The sequence below is a fragment of the Carcharodon carcharias genome, chromosome 20 (genome assembly GCF_017639515.1).
Source record: "Carcharodon carcharias isolate sCarCar2 chromosome 20, sCarCar2.pri, whole genome shotgun sequence".
NCBI lineage: Eukaryota > Metazoa > Chordata > Chondrichthyes > Lamniformes > Lamnidae > Carcharodon > Carcharodon carcharias.
In genome coordinates, this window is record NC_054486.1 from 79,774,052 (window position 1) to 79,796,048 (window position 21,997).

General features: G+C 40.7%; 1 protein-coding gene across 1 annotated transcript in view; it reads left to right on the forward strand.

The window, feature by feature from the left end:
• The window catches only part of mdga2a (MAM domain containing glycosylphosphatidylinositol anchor 2a), a 912,278-nt gene that overhangs the window by 357,135 nt on the left and 533,146 nt on the right, over nucleotides 1–21,997 (forward strand). The window contains exon 7 of the mRNA XM_041214670.1: nucleotides 11,392–11,661. Within this exon, the coding sequence (XP_041070604.1) occupies nucleotides 11,392–11,661 (270 nt within the window). The remainder of the gene's footprint in view (nucleotides 1–11,391; nucleotides 11,662–21,997) is intronic.

Here is a 21,997-nt window from a genome sequence, read left to right on the forward strand (position 1 = left end):
GTGGAAACTGAGTCAAATTAGGAATCAAAAAATCAAGATGTAGAATTAATCTGGGTGGAGCTAAGAAGCAATAAGGCGTGAAAGACGTTAGTAGGAGTTGTCTATGGGCCTCCAAACTGTAGTGGTAAGGTAGGGGAAGGCATTAACAAGAAATTAGCGATGCATGTAACAAGGGTGCTACTGTAATCATGGGTGACTTTAATCTACATTATTATGACTGATCCCTGGGTGAGGTCCCCCAATTTGTTATGATCCCGAATGAGACACTCCAAATTGTTATGCTCCCAAGTACGGTGGAATGAATTGGCTTCCTTTCTTTATTCAACCCCCTTGGTTGGTCGCAACAAGGTTAATTTAAAAAGGATCCCTCCCCTCATGGATACCTTTTTCCAGTTCAAATGCATTTATATTTTAGATAGAACCAATTTAATGAGGCTCTCTTGAGACAAAGAATGAGTTTATTTGTTACTGAAACGTGAGTAAAAATAATAAAAATGCAACACACGTACACACAAATTAGAAATGAGAAGTGAGTCCAAAAATAAAAGTTAAAAAGATATACAAATCAGTCTTTGGCTTGTCCATGAACAGTAGCTGGTGAAATATTAAGTTGGGGTGATTCCAGTAGCACTGACTTTGGTAGTTGAGCAGTTGGTTTGGAGATTCTTGGTCCTGCAGGTTAGCTGCAAGGAGTTGTCCTGTTTCCTTTTTGACTGTGGCTTTGCTGACTTATGACTTGCTTCCAGCAGTCAGAGAGAGAGCCTTTTTTACTTGCAAGCCTAGTTGATGTTCTTCAGCAGTGACCTTCGCAGCACACAATAGCAAAGACCAGACCAGAACACAGAGACCAGAGTTGCAATTGGTTTTTAATTTGTTTTCTTGTGTATTCCTGGAAGGGAAAAAACAAACATATATTTTGCCCAGGAATACCTTTATTTCAACTCAGATCATGTCCACAGTCTGAGATATAACTCAACAGGAGATGGTTTCTGCTGAGATGGTAATCAGCCTCCATTATCTTCACAACAACAGGAGATTACAGTTCAGTTTTTGTATTGCATCTCTTCCTTTGAAGTGTCTCTGTCTGAAGTAGACTTTGACATGTGTGACATTCTGTTCTCTGGACTAGTTGGTCAAGTGTAATCTACATAGGAATTTTCCAGCAAGTGGTTACTTTACAGTCTCAGCCAGTTTTTACTTGTATGTTCTTTTTTAGAGAAACACAGGTTTTACTTAAAAGTTCAATATGTTTGGAAGTAATTCGGGGCTATGATCCATAGTCATGACAATATATACACTGGGCAAACCAAATTAGCAATAATACTGTGATGAATGAATTCCTGGAGTGTGTATCAGATTTTTTTTTAGACCAGTGTGTCGAGGAACCAACTAGGGAACAGGCTATCCTAGATTTAGCATTGTGCAATGAGAAGGGGTTAATTAATAAGCTTGGTGTGCGGGGTCCTTTTGGGAACAGTGACCATAACATGATAGAGTTCTTCATTAGGATGAGGGCCCTAAATCTAAACAAAGGAAACTACGAAGGCATGAGATGTGAGTTGGCTAAGATAGATTGGAAACTTCATAAAAAGGTGAATAGGCAATGGCTAATATTTAAGGAACAAATTAATGCATTGCAAAATTTATACATTATTTTCTGGTGCAAAAACATAACAGGAAAAGTGGCCCTTCCATGGCTAACAAAATAAATTAAGCATAGTATTACATCCAAAGAAGAATCATATAAAGTTGCTAGAGAAAGTAGCAAGCCTGAGCATTGGGAGCAGTTTAGAATTCAGCAAAGGAGGACAAAGACTGTGGCTATGATGGGAAAAATAAAACATGAGAGTAAACTTGCAAGGAGCATAAAAGACTTTAAACACTTCTATAAGTATGTAAAAAGAAGAAGATTAGTAAAGACAAATGTAGGTCCCTTACAGTCTAAAACAGGAGAATTTAAAATAGAGAACAATGAAATTGCAGAGCAATTAAACAATTATTTTTGTTCTGTCTTCACAGAGGAAGACACAAATAACTTCCCTCAAATGCTAGGGAACCAAGGATTTAGTGAGAAGGGGGAAGTGAAGGAAATTAGAATTACTGAAAAAAAAGTGCTCGAGAAATTAATGGGACTGAAAGCCAATAAATCCCCAGGGCCTCATAATCTAAATCCCAGGGTACTAAAGGAGGTGGCTATGGAAATATTGGATGTGTTGGTTGTCATCTTCCAAAATTATGTAGATTCTGGAACAGTAATGGCAGATTTGAAGGTGACAAATGTAACCCAACTATTCAAAAAAGGAGGGAAGGAGAAAACACGGAATTACAGACCATTAGCCTAACATCAGTAGCAGGGAAAATGCTAGAGTCTATTAAAAAGGATGTGATAATAGGATACTAAGAAATAATCAATAGGATTAGACAAAGTCAACCTGGATTTATGAAAGGGAAATCATGTTTGACAAACCTACTGGAATTTGATTTTCAGATAGCTTTTGATAAAGTCTCACATAAGAGGTTAGACTGCAAAATTAAAGCATATGGGATAGGGAGTAATATATTGGCGTCGATTGAGAATTGGTTTGCAGACAGGAACAGAATAGGAATAAATGTTTTTTTTTCCAGAATGGCAGGTGGTGACTAGTAGGGTACCGCAGGGGTCAGTGCTTGGGCCCCAGCTACTAACAATATATATCAATGATTTGGATGAGGGAACCAAAAGTAACATTTCCAAATTTGCTGATGACACAAACTTGGTGGGAATGTGAGTGGTAAGGAGGGTATTAAGAGGCTTCTAGATGATTTAGACAAGTTGAGTGAGTGAGCAAGTGCATGGAAGATGCAGTATAACATGGACTAGTGTGAAGTTATCCACTTTGGTAGGAAAAACTGAATGGTAGAGTATTATTTCAATGGTGATAGTTTGGGAAATGTTGATGATGTACAAAGGGACTTGGGCTTCCTTGTACACCAATCACTGAAAGTAAACAGTTGAGAAGACAAATGGTATGTTGGTTTTCATTGCGAGAGGACTTGAGTACAGGAGCAAGGATGTCTTACTGCAGCTATTCAGGGCCTTGGTGAGACCACACCTGGAGTATTGTATGCATTTGTGGTCTCCTTATCTAAGAAAATATATACTTGCCATAAGGATGGTGTAGCAAAGGTTCAGTAGACTGATTCCTGGAATGGCAGGATTGTTGTATGAAAAGGTTAACTAGGCCTATATTCACTGGAGTTTAGAAGAATGAGAACGTATAAAATTCTGACAGTCTGGACAAACTCGATGTAGGGATAATGTTTCCTCTGGCTGTGGGGTCTACATCTCAGGATATGGAGTAGGCCATTTAGGATTGAGATGAGGAGAAACTTATTCTAGCAGAGGATGGTGAAGCTGTGGAATTCTCTACCACAGAAGGCTGTGGAAGCCAAGTCACTGAATATGCTTAAAAAGGAAATAGATAGATTTCTGGACTCTGAAGGCATCAAGGGGTATGGGGAGAGAGCAGGAGTCTTGAGTTGTGATAGAAGATCAGCAATGATTATATGAATGGCGGAGCAGGCACGAAGGTCCCGATGACCTACTCTGCTCCTAGTTTCTATGTTTCTATCCTTGCAGCCACCATTGAATGTGGTCATAGAAGAAAATATGGGCAACGTACAGGAGGCACCTCAAAGCTCTGGAGTCATAATATCAATGTTGCCTGTGGAAGATCTTACATATTAACTGGGAGGACAGGCGCACCAACATCAGTGTCCTCTCAGAGCAGGCACATCAAGCATCGTGGCTATGATCATCCACCATCAACTTCGTTGGGTTAGTCACATAGTTCGGAAATCAGATACCAGGCTCCCAAAGCAGGTCTTTTCCCAGTTTAGTGACCAGTTAGGGCAGATGCACCAGAGCAGGACAGAAGAAGTGCTTCAAAGATGTGCTGAAAGCCAACATGAAGAAACGTAACATTGACATCAGCTCTCGGGAGACGATTGCCTTGGACCAAACCAGATGGCAGCAAAGTCTCTGTGGTGGATCCCAGCATGTTGAGACCCAACAACAACAAAATAAAGAGGAAAAGCAAGTGCAGCAAAAAGAACATGCCATGAATTGAACTGATAATATACAGCTAGACATCCCACATGCCAACAAATGCCCCACATGCTATAAAGTCTGCAGATCTCAAATCGGTTTCATCAGCCTTCTTCACACTGATGGAAGACAAAATCTTCGCTGTCAAGGGATAGAAAATAATAATAACACATTAGAAAAAGGAATGGACTAATATTATAGCACTTTCAAAGAGTCGGAAGAGGCATGATGGACCAAGTGAACTCCCGCTTTCCAGTATAATCCTATTATAGCCAGTTGAACTTACTCTTCTTTCTTCTGTTTCAAACTTTGGGAGAAGGTTTGGGTATATGCATTATCTCAGAGAGGATACAAAGTAAAAATTACCAAAGAATTTTTTAAAAATTGAAGACTGAGGTGAGAAAAAAATTTAATGCATACTGGGATCGTGTCCCAATTTGTACACCGATCGAATTAAATCCCCAATTTAAAAAACAATGGTCCAACTTTTGCATGGCTGATAATAGTCAGCACTCACCATTCTTTTGGGGTAAAACTGACAGAAACTACTGGGGCAGAATTTTAAGTCCCATGGGCGGGCGCGCGCTGGGCCCGATTGGGCGTAAAATAGCACATGATGACGTCAATGAGCATCCTGACATCATTGTGTGATATTTCGGTCAGCGGGCGTGAGCAGGTATGGGGACCCATGCCCGTCATTAATTAAGAGGCAATTTAAGGCCATTAATAATCCAATTGATTTTTCATTGCCCATGCAATTTCGCACTCGTTACACGGGCAAAACGGGCAGGCGGCCAGCCGACATTTTCAAAAACCTCATCCACGGGCGAGATAAAAGGGGTGAGCAGCATTGCCATTGTCAGTAATGGGGAGTTTGTTGCTGGTGACTTATTGATACGTGGCAGCTTCATCTCTGTTTGGGGCTTCATTCTTAGCATTTCCAGGCTTCATTTCAGGACTCATTGGTGTCACCAAGGACCCTGGAGGATTCAAACCTGCTTTAGAGAGCGGGTGTGATGCAGGTGCAACTGAAGCCTGTTGTTTCTCCAATGTCAGGGCGGCTCTTCTGGATCCACAGAGTGAACACCTGCTGGCAAACCTAAAAGGGAGAACAACGATATGTCATTAGTTTAAGTCATCACACTGTCACTGTGCATGCCAGATACCCTGGGAGACAATGGAGATCTGCATCATGGTGCCATCGTCTTTCAATGATCAATGGGGACTCCAGGTTCGAGGTTCACATCAATGAAGAGACTACACTAGAATAGTTGTACAAGCCGAAAGTCTCACCTCTGTGCACTGCACACTTACCTTTGTCTCCCCCACCTCGCCACGCCCGGTTGCACAGGGAGCGTGCCGACTCTCCAGCTCAAGGGCGTCTCACTGAAGCCTGCTGAGCTGCGGTAGGTTGGGCGGGCCTCTGCCTGTACATGACCTCTCTGCTTGGTTATGGCTCATCTTCTCCTGAAAAGACAGAGGAGCATTGATTAGTCCATTCTCTACCTGCAGCACCTTTGCAGCCTGGCCAACCCCAGCTGAGGAACACCTCACAAGGCACATCCAAGCCGTGGCCCTCGAGCTGCAAGGCACTTAATCCCAAGCAGCCAGGGCTCACCCCCTTGGCCAGCTCTGGCGTGATTGACAGTTGGCACTCAGACTCTAGCATCCCTGAGGTCCACAGTGGGGGAACGGCCAGACCTTAACACTTCTGCACACTGAGCCATGCCAACATGGTTTTACCTTTCCTGAGAGCAGCAGCTTAATGAAGCCCTTCTGGCACTGCACCCATGTGCGCCGCACCACAGTATGGTTGTTCACCAGTGCTGCCACCTCCTCCTAGGCCCTCTTCGTGAGATGCGGCAGCCTCCTCCTCCCATCTCTGGACACAGGCGTATCCCTCCTGGCAGCCACTTCCTCCAGGAGGATGGCGAGGCACTCATCCAAAAGGCAGGGGGCCAAGTGCCCGTCCATCCTGCCCTACCGCCTGCTGTGCCTAGCCGCACTCGACTCCATAACTTTGATATTGAGACCGCAGAGGAGACGTCCTTCCGTGGCAGCCATCCTGGGGCTGCCTGGGCCATTTTTAAACCGGCCACTGATTTGCCGTTGGACCCAGCGGCCGACAGGCCCCTGCCCCAACTTGGCCCTTCCCGACTAGTGCGGAGCCGCTTTTCACACTGGGCGGGCCTTAATTGGCTCTCCAGCATGAAATTGCGGTTGGAGGCTGTTCACGGGTAGCGGACTGTTTCCCAGCCACTCCCGGGCCTGCCCACCACGCCCACCCGACGATTTCAAAATCCTGCACCTAGCATTTGCACATGTACAGTTAACTCAGAAGTCTCGATGTTGCAGCGATACCCTGCTTGCCCACAGGGTGCGCTGTTGTGGTCTTTGCTGATGGAATTTGCAGAGGTCACTGTCATGGTGTGAATTTAGACAACTCACCCATGAATCTCACACTGAAGGCAGATGCAAAAGTTAGGGTTTGTTCAGTCAGGAGTAACTGAGTTTTTAATGGCATAATAACCCAGTATGAAAAAATTGTAAAAATGGGGAAATAAGAATACTGGTCCGAACTTGTCTTGTATACCTTAAAATGGTACACCAGTAAAAAACTGGGAAATAAGAGTTCTGGTCCAAACTGTTTTTCACTTCTGTGAAGGGATCATTATTACTGAACAACTTCTCTGACCCCGAAAAAAATAATCTGTTAAGTGTAAAGCTTCACTCCCTTAGGAGAAAATTAATGTGTTTTTAATTTTTCTGCTTTTCTCTTTCATGCCTCTCCCTTAATCCCATTTTCATATCTCAATCTTTATTTTTTTTCCACGTACAATGCTTTAAATATCATTTATATCTTCTGTTTTACTTCCTACTTTACTCTGTGTGCACGTGTATGTCAATGGGGATTCTTCAATCCGATTGGTTGTTTGTCCTGTTCATAGACACCACAGATATCCTAAAGTACACTGAATTCAAATTGGTGCAGGATAACTGGAAATCAGCACTTGATAAGCCTGCAAAAAATATGTGGGCAGCTGTAAGCAAGGTGAATAGTGAAAACCTTACCATCACTGATCACAGGGAAATCCAAGCCATTATAGACAACTTGTTCTGCATAATTCTTACAGGAGTTCAAGTTGCTAAGTGGTTATTTGCAAGTCAAAAGGTTATGCCTACAGCCTTAATCATCAGCTGACCTTCAGTAAAATTGCTATTACAGTCTGAAGGTAAAGGATAATTCTGTTTACATATTTCAGGTTCATTATTATAACTAGTGTGTTTTATCTGCTAAAGGTTCATTATTGTAATGAAGGAAATCTTAGTATTGGTTGATTTTTATTACCATAATAACCACATGCCCTCTCATAGTGCTGTCTTTGCCCAATTTGTTTTGTCAAAAGAAACCTGACCACAATTTGCAAGCAGAGGACTAAGCTACTGCGTTGGCATTCTGTTATAATTGCTGCCTCATACCTTGGCAGTGAGGCCCAACACAGGTGCCAAGCAACATCAAACAAACAGCGGTCTGGAAGCTTTCAATGAGTCACATTAGATGTACATAGTGAAAAATAAGCCTTGTACTACTATGTATTGCATTGAGTTACAAGGGTTTCTGGAAGCAGAAAGTGATACCAAGCAGTCTACAGACCATTACCATCAGCAATACACTGCGTTTGTTTTCCCTGTCATGAATGGCTTGCATCTATTCTATTGATTTATGCGGCCTCTCTAACTCCAGGCAGAGTCATTTTACTGAGGTCAAAGGCCCTCGGGATGCTAATGCACAGAAGCCTTTGCTGTTGGAGTGCCACAAGCTGAACTGATGCAAATACCTTTTCATTAGTCTTGATAACGGAGCTTAGCACCAGCCATGGTAGCTTACTGATGCATCCAGAGCTGCCACAGTAACAGGGATGGCAGTTTTGTTTAGTTTGTCAATACACAGCGCAGATACAGCAAGGCATATCATCTGAATTTCTATTAGATCAGCTTCAGGGGGAACAGAGTCGAGCACTGCTTTGTCTATTGATCTTGGGGAAATATGCATTCTCAGTATTTTGTGCACACAGGTGAGGAAAAGTAGTGTGGTGTGTACTTTTTATTGGTGCAAGTACTCAAAATACTGTAGAGATTTTGACCTGATGCATAATAACACACAGTCCGCTTCCCAAAAAAAGAATGCATCTTTGCCAATCCTCCCATCATAATTACTCATTGCAATTGTGCGCTGTGCTCTTGTTCTGAAAGAGTTTCTTGACTTTTTCTGATCTTACTATCCTGTGGGACAAGGATAAATAATGAAACTGCAAAAAAAAATATGGCAAAGGTTGTAGTGACAAACATAGGAAGCTTGAGGCATGTTGGAATGAACAAATATGGAGAATATTTCTGACAGCTTAGAGGAAATCATCCCCAGGCTAGGCTTTTTTTTGCTGTTTTGCTGTGAAAATGACTTTCAAGGTGCAGTATCTGTATCCACTCAGTATTTTTCTTGTCCCATTAGCAGCTTTGAAAGCAGAAGTGGGTAAAATCGTATCATTGGTGCCACGCTGAATAAAGGAAATATGAAACAACTTGTGTTTATATGGCACATTTCACAATCTCAAGACATCTTAAAGGGCTTTATAGTCAATGAAGTACTGTCATTTTGAAGCGTGATTACTGCTGTTCAGTAATGGGATTGTAGCGCCCTGACCAAGTTTTTAGTATTAATGGAAAGTCACACCTCATCTTGTTGGCACCGCAACAGTCTTCAAGCTGAATGTGGTGAATGGGCTATTCGTGTTGTTCCTAGGAACCAACTGCACTCAATAAATAAAGTATGATGTTTAGACTCTTGGCTTTGCCTCCATGACTGGTGAAAAGCTGCAGTTGAATTACAGTGAATATGCTAAACCCGGGTGAGTTACTGACAAATAATATCTTTCTATGAGCCTCTGTGCAGAAACATTATCGGTAGGAAAACAAGCTGCCGCTTCAGGCAGGATGACCTTCATATGCCACATGCACCAGCCAGCCTGATTATTACCAATGGGGAAGATGAATAATGACATGCATTCCCTGCAGGCCCAGAGCACTCCACTGAGAAATCAGGACTAAAAATAGACAGAGACCACCATGTTTCAAACCAGCAATTTCTAGGTGATTCCTGTTGCGTGCGCCCATTATTGTTCTTACTAAAATCAATCTTGAACATTTGAAGTAAATATTTACAATGATAGACGATTAGCTCAGTTGCACAGGGTTTGAAAATATCATTTGAAACCCAGTTCGCCACTTATGCACTGAAACACCCCTCTTATACAGCCCACTTGCAGAGAGCCACTGAGACCCATCTTTAGTATAAAATCTTGTCCCCTGATGTGCTTTAAAACATAATCATGATTGACAGGCAAGATACTTATGTAGGCTGGATGGATATTGTCAATCAGTCACTTTAGGCTCAGTAGGGCAAGAACCTTTGTAGTAACGCTGCCCAAACTAAATGGGACTTAAATTGCGATGGTTGCTGGAGTTACTGACATTGTTTCTGCAAATGCATAGGGGTGGAACTCTTATGATTTGATTATGATGGGTTACACAGGGCCCTGACATTCAGCCTAGGTTCTTGCAGTTGTGTACCAATGGTGCAGCAGGAAACCGCAGAGTATTTCTGTCAAACCACTTTCAGGAACATTGATTGTAGTGGATCGGGAAAGGGCCTTCATGCTGCCCATAGATTCTAAAGCATGCTGCTCCTGTATTAATGTACAATGTCGCACAAATACAGAATGTGTGAAATAACAGTGTGCACTACAATAAGCAGTATTTAAGGTATACAGTGGTACTCTCAGTAAAATGAAAAACTCCCAGCTAATTATTATGAAGTACTATTAAAAGCACATTTACCTGATGCAGAAATAGTCCTATTTAAAGTTATTTTCCTCTTTCTATGGGATGGAGACGGTTCATTTTGGGTGTCTGGAGATGCCCCTCTGGCATCAGTGACCAGGAATATCAATGAGCAGTGTTACGATGTAGCAGGGTGATATGTGCCAGGCAGACCAAATCTATAAGGGAAACTTGGCTACGCTATCACAATGGTTTTGTAATTTGTATTTATTGTGAGAGGATTTGTGCACTGAATTCAGAAATAGTGAGCCCACTAACACCTTTAGTGATTTAAATTCAATTAAAACATTTATTAACAAAAGAAAATAATTTAAACACATACATAAGATTACGGTTACTTGGTGTTATAACAAATCCCAAAATTCCCAATTAGCCTGACTCCCAACTACACACCCACTTTAAGGCAACAGTCCAAAATAGATTTTAAATTTAAATAAGCAATCAAGCAAGCTTACCACATGCACCCACTCAACAGTGAAATTCCATAGGCAGTTGAACACAACTTTAGTTACTGGATACAGCAGACTTCTGCAAAAGTGGCTAGAGGCTTTTCCCCAATGCTGTTTTACATGGTGTACCTTTCAAGATGTTACATGGCCACTTCCACAAACCCTTCCATCCTTCTTTATATATGTTTCTCTCTCTTTAAAGTATAAAATCCCATTGTTCTACAAGTCTTTTGGAGTTTAGTTTTCCCATAATATAAAAATATTTCATAATGCCAATATGGTCAGTACCTTTAGGAAAAATAAACATACTGATTGGCCTTGCTTACCTTGTTAGTTGTAAATATCCTATCATCCCTTTGAAAATCAATCAACCCCTTCACTTATCCAAAAATGCAAATTTCATTCACACCTTATCTTTGGAATCTCCATCGAGCTTATCCACCTCCATTTCAAAAGTCTGCTTTACCTCTAACTCTTTTGATAGTTTCAACCTTGCAGTCTATATGACTCTAATTCAATTAAATCAGTCACACAGACAGCACCATCCACACTCATACGCATAAGCCTACAAAAATATTATGAAAAATATTGTAGTTTCATGACAATGGCTCCACTGATATCCTACAGATTGGTACTTGGGCTTTGCAGCTATCAGTATTAGTGACAGTTCAATATTGTTATGCAAAGGGAATTCAAAATATGAATGAACTGTTTTGTATTTGCTTTTTCTCACTAACATGCAACAAATACCTATGTGTTGAATACATTGTAGCAAACAGACATGCTCCCTATTGAGTACATTTTCAGTGATTGACCACCTAATTATTGGGCATTCACTAAGCTGTCTGTCACCACATAAAATTTTAATTTTTGAATAAAGATGTGTTATTTGCAGCTGTAATAAAAGATGAGCAAATATCTATGTTCATATTTCTTTCACTGCTTTTGTGCTTGCAGCTTCCCCTTCCATCAAGCTGATGGTTCCTGAGCACATCGTAGTAAACCCTGGGGATTCACTTTCCATGGTGTGTGTCACGACTGGTGGGGACCCCCCTCCCACCTTAACCTGGATCAAGGCTATTGGACCGCTTCCTAAAACAAGTGTGTTAAAAGGAGGGACCTTAACGCTGCACTCAATCAATGCTGATGAGGCTGGGGCATACAGCTGCCTCGCTAACAACAATGTGGGCAATCCTGCCAAAAAGTCCAGTACAATCACTGTAAGAGGTAAGTAAGCTTGACTTCACTAGATATGCTGTTTAAAGTAAATCATGCTGGTATGGTACTGAGAGCTTGAATACTTTGCCTCTTCTGGGTTAGTCCATCTCTGTTGGGGTGGCATGCAATGCTGCAATTGGCTTCAGTGCCCATGGCCTAGGGAGAGAAATGTTGCCTTAAACCCCTATATCTGATTGCCATGCAGCAACCCCTGCTGAAAGTGCACTATTTGGGCAAACAATGTGGATAGGGTTAGGCACCAGGAAGCCCATGGTTGGCTAGGCTCATACAGGAAGAATGACTACATGGAACTGTATCCCAGAAGAGTAACTGAAAGGAGTAAGAATGAAAACTGAGGGGCAGTTGGGAACACCAAACATCCTTTTGTCACTCCTTGTTGTGTTAACTATTGTTGGAAATTGAGTAGAAATAGACTGAACCCTGCCACATTCAGCACACAATAATTAAACTCAGCACATTGGGAGGCAAAACATTGAATATACAGTAAGATTAAGATTTGAATTCTGGTTGAAATTTGGACTTTGTCTTGTGCATGTCCTAACCTGCACAGGATCCTCAGTTGAGAAACTATTTGTAAATTAAATAGTTCAATAGGGAAATAAGAGATGAATGGTTATTCAAGCAATCCAACTTAATGCACTACCATGAGTCCAGTTCCTGCACATGTCCTGTGCTCTGAGTTAAACAGAGCCCTCAGATAGATGAGCATTGGCTCAATATTTTAAGTGCAATGACATTGAATACAAATTGTGCAGTAATCCAGTTACATTGAAGTCTACAAACTGGAAGACAAGTACATTGAAAGATACTTTAAGTCAGTGCTCCAGATAGTTGGTAGTTACAGAATCTAATGGCATGAAAGAGGAGTGAAAATGCAGCATTTTGACTGCTAATAGTCAAGATGGTGGTAGTGATTGGATAGTTGATAGGGTCCCTCTGTAAATATAACATATCGGATAAGGACACATTGAGAGTTTTCATTTTAAGAAGAAATACATAAGTTCAACAAAATCCTGTTCATTAGTGTGTCTGGTGCTTAAACACCAGAAGTAGAATAGAATAGATGTAGTAGAGCGTGACAATGAGGGATCCAGGACACTGGCTTTTTAGACAGAATGAACTCAAATGTGTGCTCTTTATTATAGGTTTTTATTTTTGGCACAAGGTGAAGATGAATCCTGCAATAAACACTGGTGATCTAAAATCCACAATAGGTACCCTCCTATGCATCATTACTACCATTAGATTATGTATTTACTGTGGGCTTTGCTACTTTCCATTTCTTTACGTTAATGGAGGGTTTTTACTTGTACATTTGTTATATATTTTCTTTGTCAATGATTATCAGTTGCAGTGCTGCTGTGTCATTTTAATACAGTTTATTTTAAATATTCTTTTGCATGTAGATATTGGTATGAAATGTATTATGCAGCCACTGTGGAACCCCTTCTGCTGGACCTCTTCCTATCTGGGGTTTGAGGAATTCCCTGGGCTACTCTTGAGCTCCTCCTAGTGGGATACTTGTTATCTGCTGTTTGGACTGTGGGGTGTAGGATGCTGTAGTGCTCCCTCTACTTGAATAATTGACTGGTCTGTGAGGTACTGTGCCAGATGGCAGAGTTCCTTCTGATGGGATTCTCATTGTCTAACCCTTGACTGACTGAGTTTTGCAATGAGGATTACTATTTGGGAATGTTCACTGACTTCAGCTATATTTTAGAAACCAGAAAAATGAGGCAAATGTAATAAAATAAGATTGAAGCCATGGGGCTCTGAGCAATGATTGGAGTGAAAGTCATACATAACTCCTTCATTCATGTGCCTACATATCTTCTAGGGTGTCACTTGGCAGAAAAGTTCAAAACACTGACAAATTAATTCTAACACTTGGTCAAGACTGATTGTTCTATTAGAGCATTCTTCATTACTGTCTATCCCTGTGTTAATGAGGTGCAATGTGTTTTTTTTTTACTTTCTCCCAGTCCTAGCTGTGAGTTTTCACATCCTTTCTTACCTTATTCATGTTCAGACTCAAAAGAGGCAGAAGCAAGCTCTCATCTGTGTCAACTATCAAGTGCTCTTCTGTTTTCCAAGCTTCACCTGCTTCTGATCTGTTTGAAACATCATTATTAAAAAAGAAAGTGCATTTCATAACACTCTCGTTTCTGCTTGCTTGACGTTTCTAATTGATTAGTGCACTGCATGCAATACTTGAAAGAAGAAATGTTGGGAAATAAGAAGCGTGTCGCAAAAGCAAATATACTGCATCTGCCGGAAATCTGCAATAAAAACAGGATATTCCTTACATACTCAGGCCAAGCAACAACTGTGCAGAGAGAAATAATTTAAGTTCAGGTTGGTGACCTTTTGTCAGAAGTGGAAAACATTAGAGGTATGACACATTTTGAGCAAATACAGAGGCAGAGAAAGCGGGGAGAGTTGGAAAAGAATAAACAAGAAGGTTTGTAATGATGTTTCCTGTAAAATATTAATGTAGTCCGCATCCAGTTTTTTCAATCCATAATAAATTTAAATTTTTTGAATGCTCATGCACACGCAATGCTTAATTGGGAGAAGGCCTGCATGGTATCTTCCAGGTTGCACATGTGCAGTTTAGCAAGAACTTGGTCTTTGATATGATGAAGGCAGAAGAGATTAAATTAACAACATTAATGGTGGAAGGCAAAAGGAGATAGTTATGGAACAGGTAAAGAAACAAAAGATGGATCTAGAGGAGGAATAAGTAGCAATAGGAGCATCATTGCCAACAGCTGCCATCTGAAAATATGGGGACAGATGTTACAATCTGAAATTGTTGAAATCAGTGTTGAGTTCAGAAGGCTATCAAGCACCTGTTCAAAAGGTGAGGTGTTGTTTCTTGAGCTTATGTTAAGTTTCATTGGAACAAGACATTGAGGCCAAGACAGAAAGTTCAGAATAGAAATTGGATAGAGAATTAAAATGACAGGTGACTGGAAGCTCAGGGTCACTCTTACGGACTAAATGAAGATGTTCTATAAAGTGATCGCCCAATCTGCGTTTGATCTCCCTAAGATTTGACTGAGCTATTCAAGATCATGAGGGGTTTGGATAGAGTGGTTAGGAAGAAAATGTCTCCTCTCGGGAAAGGATCAAGAATGAGAGGGCATAGATTTATAGTGTTAGGCAAAAGAAGCAGAAGCGATATGAGAAAGAAACTTTTTAAAGCAGTGAGTGGTTACAGTTTGGAATGCACTGCCTGAGAGTGTGGTGGAGGCAGATTCAATCGAAGCATTCAAAAGAGAATTAAATTGTCATCTGAAAAGGAAGAATGTGCAGGGTTTCGGTGAGAAGGTGGAAAAATGGCACTAAGGGAGCTGGTGCAGGCATGATGGGCCAAATAGCTACCTCCTGTGCTGTAACAATTCAGTGATTCTCTGATGCTGTGATTCTGTATAGAGACGATCACATCATAAGTAGCGAATATGGTATTCTAAATTGAAAGAAGTACAAGTAAATTGCTGTTTCACTTGGAAGGAATGTTTAGGACCTTGGAAGGTGATAAAGGTGGAAGTAAAATGTATAAATTGCATTTCCTGCACTTTCATCGAAAAGTGCTGTGGGAAAGAAAGGGATGTTAGGAGTGATTGAGAAGTGGATCAGGGTGTTGGAGAGGGAATGGTCCGTTCAGAATGTTGAAAGGTGAACTCTACTGGAGATGGTGGAAATGGCAGAGGATGATCCATTGAATATGGATGTTGATGAGGTGGGAAGTGAGGATATGGCTCTGGGAGGGAGAGAAAGGGTGAGAGCAGAAGCGGGGTCATGGTTGAGGGCCCTGTCAACCACATGAATCCACATCTGAGAAAAAAGGACGACAAATTGGAAACACTGGTATGAAAGGTTACATCATCAAAACAGATGTGATGGAGGCAAAGAAACTGAAAGAACGGAATAGGAAGTGGAGTGGGAGCAAGTGTAGTCAAGGTAGCTGCAGATATCAGTGAACTTATAGTGGATATTTCTCAATACCTTACCCCCAGAAATGGCAAAAGAAAAACTGAGGAAGGGAAGGGAGGAGTCCCAGATGAAGGTGAGGGAAGGGTGGAAATTGGAAGAAAGTTGCTGAAAGAAATGTGGTAGTTGTGAACTTGTAAAAGATGGAGAAGCAATATTAGTCTTGTAACAATGTCACAACTAAATCTACCTAGGTTTCCATCCACATAGGATAAGCAACACAATAACCCCAGCATTGTTCATAACCTCACAAACACCATGTTGTGTTAAGTAACTTCAGTGGGAATGTTATTCATTGTCTTCCATTCCTATGGATATTTTGTGGCCACACATTAAAAAGACTGAACACTTCTGCTTTCTATTTTCATCTGGCTAGTGAAGCTCCTGCCTAACTTATTCCTCCCATACAAATAAATTAGATGAGTTAGTGCTGTTAATGAAATGTGTTCAACTCTGGAAAACCCTGTGGGATTGCAGGAATTTAAATAAACTTGAGAGAAAAAACATGTTGGCTTTCTTAGCAGGTGCACAGCAAGCTGGCATCTGGCAGTTCCTTTTTCGCTCTCTTGTTATGAATCCACAATACTGCAGAGCTCAGGGCCAGTGCCACTAATCAATCAATTGCCTGAGTCTCAGTGCTGTCACATCCACCCATCTGTCTGACAGAGGGAGAGAAGTGAAGGAGCAGAGAGTGCAAAGAGGAAAAGGGGAGATTAAAGTAATGGTGAGACAGTGTGAAGTGAAGGAGTAAATGGTTGGCAAAGAAAGAGAGTGTGACTGATGAGGAAAAAAGAGAAGTTTGTGAAGTGATTGTGGAAACTGTGAAGGAGAAGGAAATTATTGAAAAAAGAAAGATAAAAGTGAAGGAACAGTCAGGGAATGAGAGAGTGAAATGGAGGAGGAGGGAAAATGAAGAAGAGAAAGATGGTGAAATGAAGGAGAATGATTGAAGTAGAGTGGAAAGCAAGAGAGGCAGATGAGGAGGAAATTGGTGCAAGACATAAATGATGTATTCTTAAGGTTTGCAAGAAATCCAAATTAGCTTGGGATTTGCACATAATGCTTACTCATCATTCTGTATGAGTCAAATGTCAATCTAATCAAATACTGCCTACTCATTAATTGTGCTTCAAAGATTCAGCCTCTGCTGCAGAGCATCCTCTGGTGGGATTTTATGATCAGTTGCCATGGCTGCTGCTGCACGTGTGGGACTATTGGTGATTTGGAAATTGGGTGAGGACTATGTGTATTTCTACCATTGTCCAGCATGTGACCTTCCAGCCATCTGAACATTCAAGAGCTTAATTTAAATATTAGAATGGACTTAAATGGATTTAAATGCAATACAGCAAAATTTCTATTGGTTTAGGATGGGATCATGGTGTTCATCGATCTGGAGTGGGTTTAAGGGTAGCTTCATGTGTGATGGAGCTCTTAAAGGCACATGATTGATTTTTTTTGCAATTATTTCCAGTTCATATTTAGTGCAGACGTTTATTTCTTTTATTCTGTGTGTTTCTTATTTTTGTTTAATTCTGTTTGGTGAGAACAGCAGAGGATTTTTATGTTTAACTTAGGAATAGCTGAAATTGGCTGCAAATTTATTGGAGAGCTGAATATTACTGAAACATTTGGACAGCAGACAAGTGTAGGTTACAAGAAAGGTGCATGTAATGATTTGCGCATTATCTGTTGTCACGTTCAGGGCTTTTGGATTATTTTACCGCGTAAAGGATTTGTATACAATGGAGTTACTTTCATTACTCTTTTAAAGCAATATGTTCTTCCACTCCTTTTTTAAAAAAATGGCCTCTAGTTGCAAGGTGGTTCCTAAAATAAATGGAAGCTACTTTCCCCAGGGACTATAAATATTTTTCGTGCTTGTCAGGGTAATTAAGGAGAAAACACCTCACACCCTTTGTGTTTGAACGGTCCTTTAATCCAGGTCTCTCTACTCTCAGAGAGATATAAAGAGATAGGAAGCTCACTGTGGAGGTAGGCTTTGAAAGAAAGAGCAGTGGAAGCTTTAGGTAAAGTCAGAAATACTGGAGAAACTGTTAGATGACCATTTGATTAAATAAGATAACCAACTGATATAAGAAAGGATGGCGTACTCTTCGTTTTGTATCATTACTTGTTTGTGCTGATTGAACTTGACGAGTCTGATCATACTATTGCTCTGTATTTTCACATATGAAATAAAGTAGCATATCCACTCTATCAAATCTTATCTCAGCAAGTGCTAATTCAGTCCACCTGCGGAGAGACTAAAGAAATACAAACGTCAAAGGCATAAATATCCAGTTCAGATGTCAATAAAAGGCTATTGCTACATCCCTGGGTTACACTATTGTACATTGAGATATGGAACTGTGTTCGATATGTAGCAAACTTACAGGAGTAACTATTGTCACTAAAACAGAAACAATTTCTATTTACACCTTTGTTAATTAACTTTCAAAATTTCTGTAATGTTAGATTCAGTTATAAGGGTTAACTACCGAGGTTACATTCACATGGCTTCTCAACATTAGACCAAGTGCCTGGTTCTTGTCCCTACAGTAATTGATATAAATGATGTTCCATATACTTTGAAGTTGTACAATAGAAATATTGGAGATGATAAAAAGATAGGAAACAGAATCATTTTTGGCTCCATGCAGTAAAACTCCAAATGCATAGGTAATTCATTAGCTGACCAGAGAAAATGATGCTAATTAGCTACTGATATCAACAGAGAAGACAGTGCAGATAAGGGAAAAAGCCTAACATAACTATAGTGAGAAACCTTTAAAAAAAAACTGAATATCCATTGTGGGCTGAACAGGCATTTAAACAGAAGCACAATAGACTGTTGGATCCTTTAAATAATGAAAAATTCTGACAGATTGATTCGGGAATCAGCCTTCAGGGTGTGTGTGAATGAAAGAGCACTACCAAGAAACTCTAAGAGCTATCATTGAAAATCTTAAAGTCGTAAGATTCTCAGTCTTCAGTTCTGTCTGCTTTCATTTAAATTGAAATAACTGGTTTGTGGAAGTTTGCTGATACATTAAGTTCATATTGAAATTCAGTCAAGAGGCAGAGCTGTGCTTTTTACTTTAAACCAATATTGCAAACTGGAGGTCATTTTTCAAATTAGATTAATGAGGGGGAGAAATATATTAAGCAAAAATTGATTTTAACTGACCTTTTAATGCAAAAATTCAAATGTCCACAGATCTTTCTACCAGAAATATCTCACTCCTTTTTAGCAAAGAACAAATTACCTATACCAAGTCCAATGCTTCCACAAATTAAACAAGATTGATACCTCATAAATCAACAAAATAAAATCGATAGTTATGCAGCATCATTGGAGAGAGAAACAGAGTTAACGTTTTGAGTCTGTATGATTCTTCTTCAGAGCTTTGAAGAAGAGTAATACGGACTTGAAACGTTAACCCTGGGCGGAATTTTGCCCTTTTCAAGCAGACACAGTGGGCAGGTGGGCCTGGGAATGGCCACGAAAGAGGTTGCCGCCCACGATCGGGGCCCCAATGCGATTTCACGCTGGTGGGCCAATTAAAGCCCGCCCAGTGTGAAACATGTGCTGCAGTGCTCAGCGCTGCCTGTGTGGGGGCAGAAGTTCACACATGCACGGAGGTGTGCACAGGGAAAGCCCCCTGAGGCGCCAAGTTGCCTCAGGGAGACGAAGAATTTTGAAAATAAAAAAGAAAGATGTTAAAAATATTAATAACATGTCCCTTCATGTCACTCTGTCAGGGACATGTTATTAACATTTTCATGTCACTCATGAGCAGGGACATGTTAGAAATTAGCTTGAAAAAAAATTTAATTTTTGTTTAATGACTGCTCGAATTCTCACCCCGCCTGTGGATGACGTTTCGCAAAATATGCAAAGGCCGCTTGGCCTTTTTGCCTGTCCACCAACCGTAAGGTTGGACGGGCAGCAAAAAATTTCATTTAATTAGATCTGTAATGGCCTTAATAGACCTGTTAAGTCTCGGTGTGCATGCTGCCGACTCCCACACGTGCCCACCGGCCGAAATATCGCACGAGTGCGCGATAATGTCAGGATGCTCACCCAACGTCATCGCGCGTCATTTTATGCTCTATCGGGTTGGGAGCCACCTGCCCAACGAGCACAAAATTCTGCCCTCTGTTTCTCTCTCCACAGATGGTGCCAGGCCGGCTGAGTTTATCCAGCATTTTTTGTTCTTCTTTCAGATTTCCAGCATCCGCAGTATATTGATTTCAAAATAAAATCGATACCTCATAATCTTAGTTTCAGTAGAATCTTAAACCTACACTGAATGTAGTAATTATGGTTTTATTTAGTGTGTAATATACCTTTAAGAAAAGCACTTGTTAGGGAAGATCACATGATCTGATATAACCAATAGGAGAGTAGCATGGGCTACCTCCGCAGTTAGTGTAGAGATAGAGTTGGAGTTGAAAGCACACGAGTAGTTGCTGCTGAGTATATTGTAAATAAACTTAAAGTTTCCACCCAAGAAGTGTCTGCAGTTCAACTCTATCACTAATAGTACAATTCAGTCACCCTACAACAAACTGGCGACAAGGGTAAAACAGGATTGAACAGAAGAAATCAAGTTAAAAAGAAATCGGCACTGTACCTCGCCCAGTGACTATAAATAGCAAACTATGTTAGAATTGAAGAAGTTATCTTCTGTCAAAATGCCACAATTTGGGTGAATTGATCCTTTTGAACCAGCCACAGATGATTGGTCTCAACAAATAGAACGCTTCACATTCTTTTTTCAAGCGAACGAGATTACAAAGGAAGGGAAGAGGTTAGCGATCCTCTTGAATACTTGTGGGAGCAAAAGCTATTGTTTGATTCAAAGTTGGATGTCACCCAGTGCCCCAGATTCAAAGAATTTTAATAAATTGGTGAATCTCATGAAGGGTCACTTTCAACCCAAGCCCTCAGTCATGACTCAGGTTTAATTCATGAAATACAGCCCCGGGTGAGACAATTGCATGCTATGTGGCAAATCTGACGCCGCTAATGGAACATTGTGAGTTTGGTATGATTCTGAATGACATGCCCAGAAATTGTTTAGTATGTGGTGTGAAAAGGATACTATTCAGAAAAGATTATTTCCAAAGTGAATCTGGGTTTCAAGAAGGTTCTAGAGATAGCGCTGGCCATGGAAAGTGCCGCAAGCAATACAGGGTGCACAAAATGGCACTGTCCTCCACATTGGGCGAGAAACCTCAGCCAAAAGCGGCACGAAAAAGCAAGACTCTGTCGAGAAGCAGGAAATAGCCCCCACTAGCTGAAGAATAAAGAAAAATAACTTAGCAGTGAAATCAAAAAATAAATTTAATAGAGGTGGAAACAATCAGTCTTTTAACAATTGGCAGTTTAAAAAAATCAAATGCTACTATTGTCATAGAAATGGACATATAATGAGGCAGTGCTAGGAAAGATTCAAGAAGAGCCTGAAACAAAAAACTCTGATGTTTACTCGTTGTTTAAGCTGAAAGTTGGAAAGACAGAACCAATTTATGTCACAGTGAAAGTAAATGGCAAACCTGTTAAAACTGAAGTAGACATTGGAGCTTCCGTTACATTAACTGGGGAACATACTCTCAGATATTTGAAAAATGGTGAATATCAACTAAACTTGGAAGGAACAGCTGCCAAGCTAAAAACATACACATTCAAGTAAAAGGCATAAGCAGAGTAACTGTCTATTAAGGAAGCCAATCGGCACAGCTACCCATGATGGTTGTAGCAGGTGAAGGACCAACCCTCCTGGGGTGAGATTGTTTAAAGGAGATTAAAGTAGAATAGTCCAAAATCTTTCAGTTGAGAGCAAGTGGACTGCCAGAACTACTTAAAAGGTATGCCATCATCTTTAAGGACAAACTGAGTAAAATCCAGGGCCTGCAGGCCAAGATTTGTGTAGATCCGGAAGCAACTCCTTCATGAAGGTGAGACCGGTGCAAAACGCCCTGAGAGAAAAAGTTGATCCTGAGCTGAACAGACTAGAGAAACTGGCTGTTATACAAGCTGTTCAGTTTTCGGAGTGGGCAGCACCCATAGTTCCTGTGCTTAAACCCAACTAAAGTGTCCGAATTTGTGGGGACTACAAACTGACAATTAACAAAGTAGCCAAACTGGACAGGTATCCCAAACCAAAAATCGAAGATCTGTATGCCAAGCTGGCAGGAGGGACAATGTACACAAAGTTTAACATGAGTCATGCTTAACAACAACTAGAATTGGATAATGCCTCCCAGGAATTTGTCACAATTAATACCAGTGTACACGATTGCCTTTCAACATCTCCTC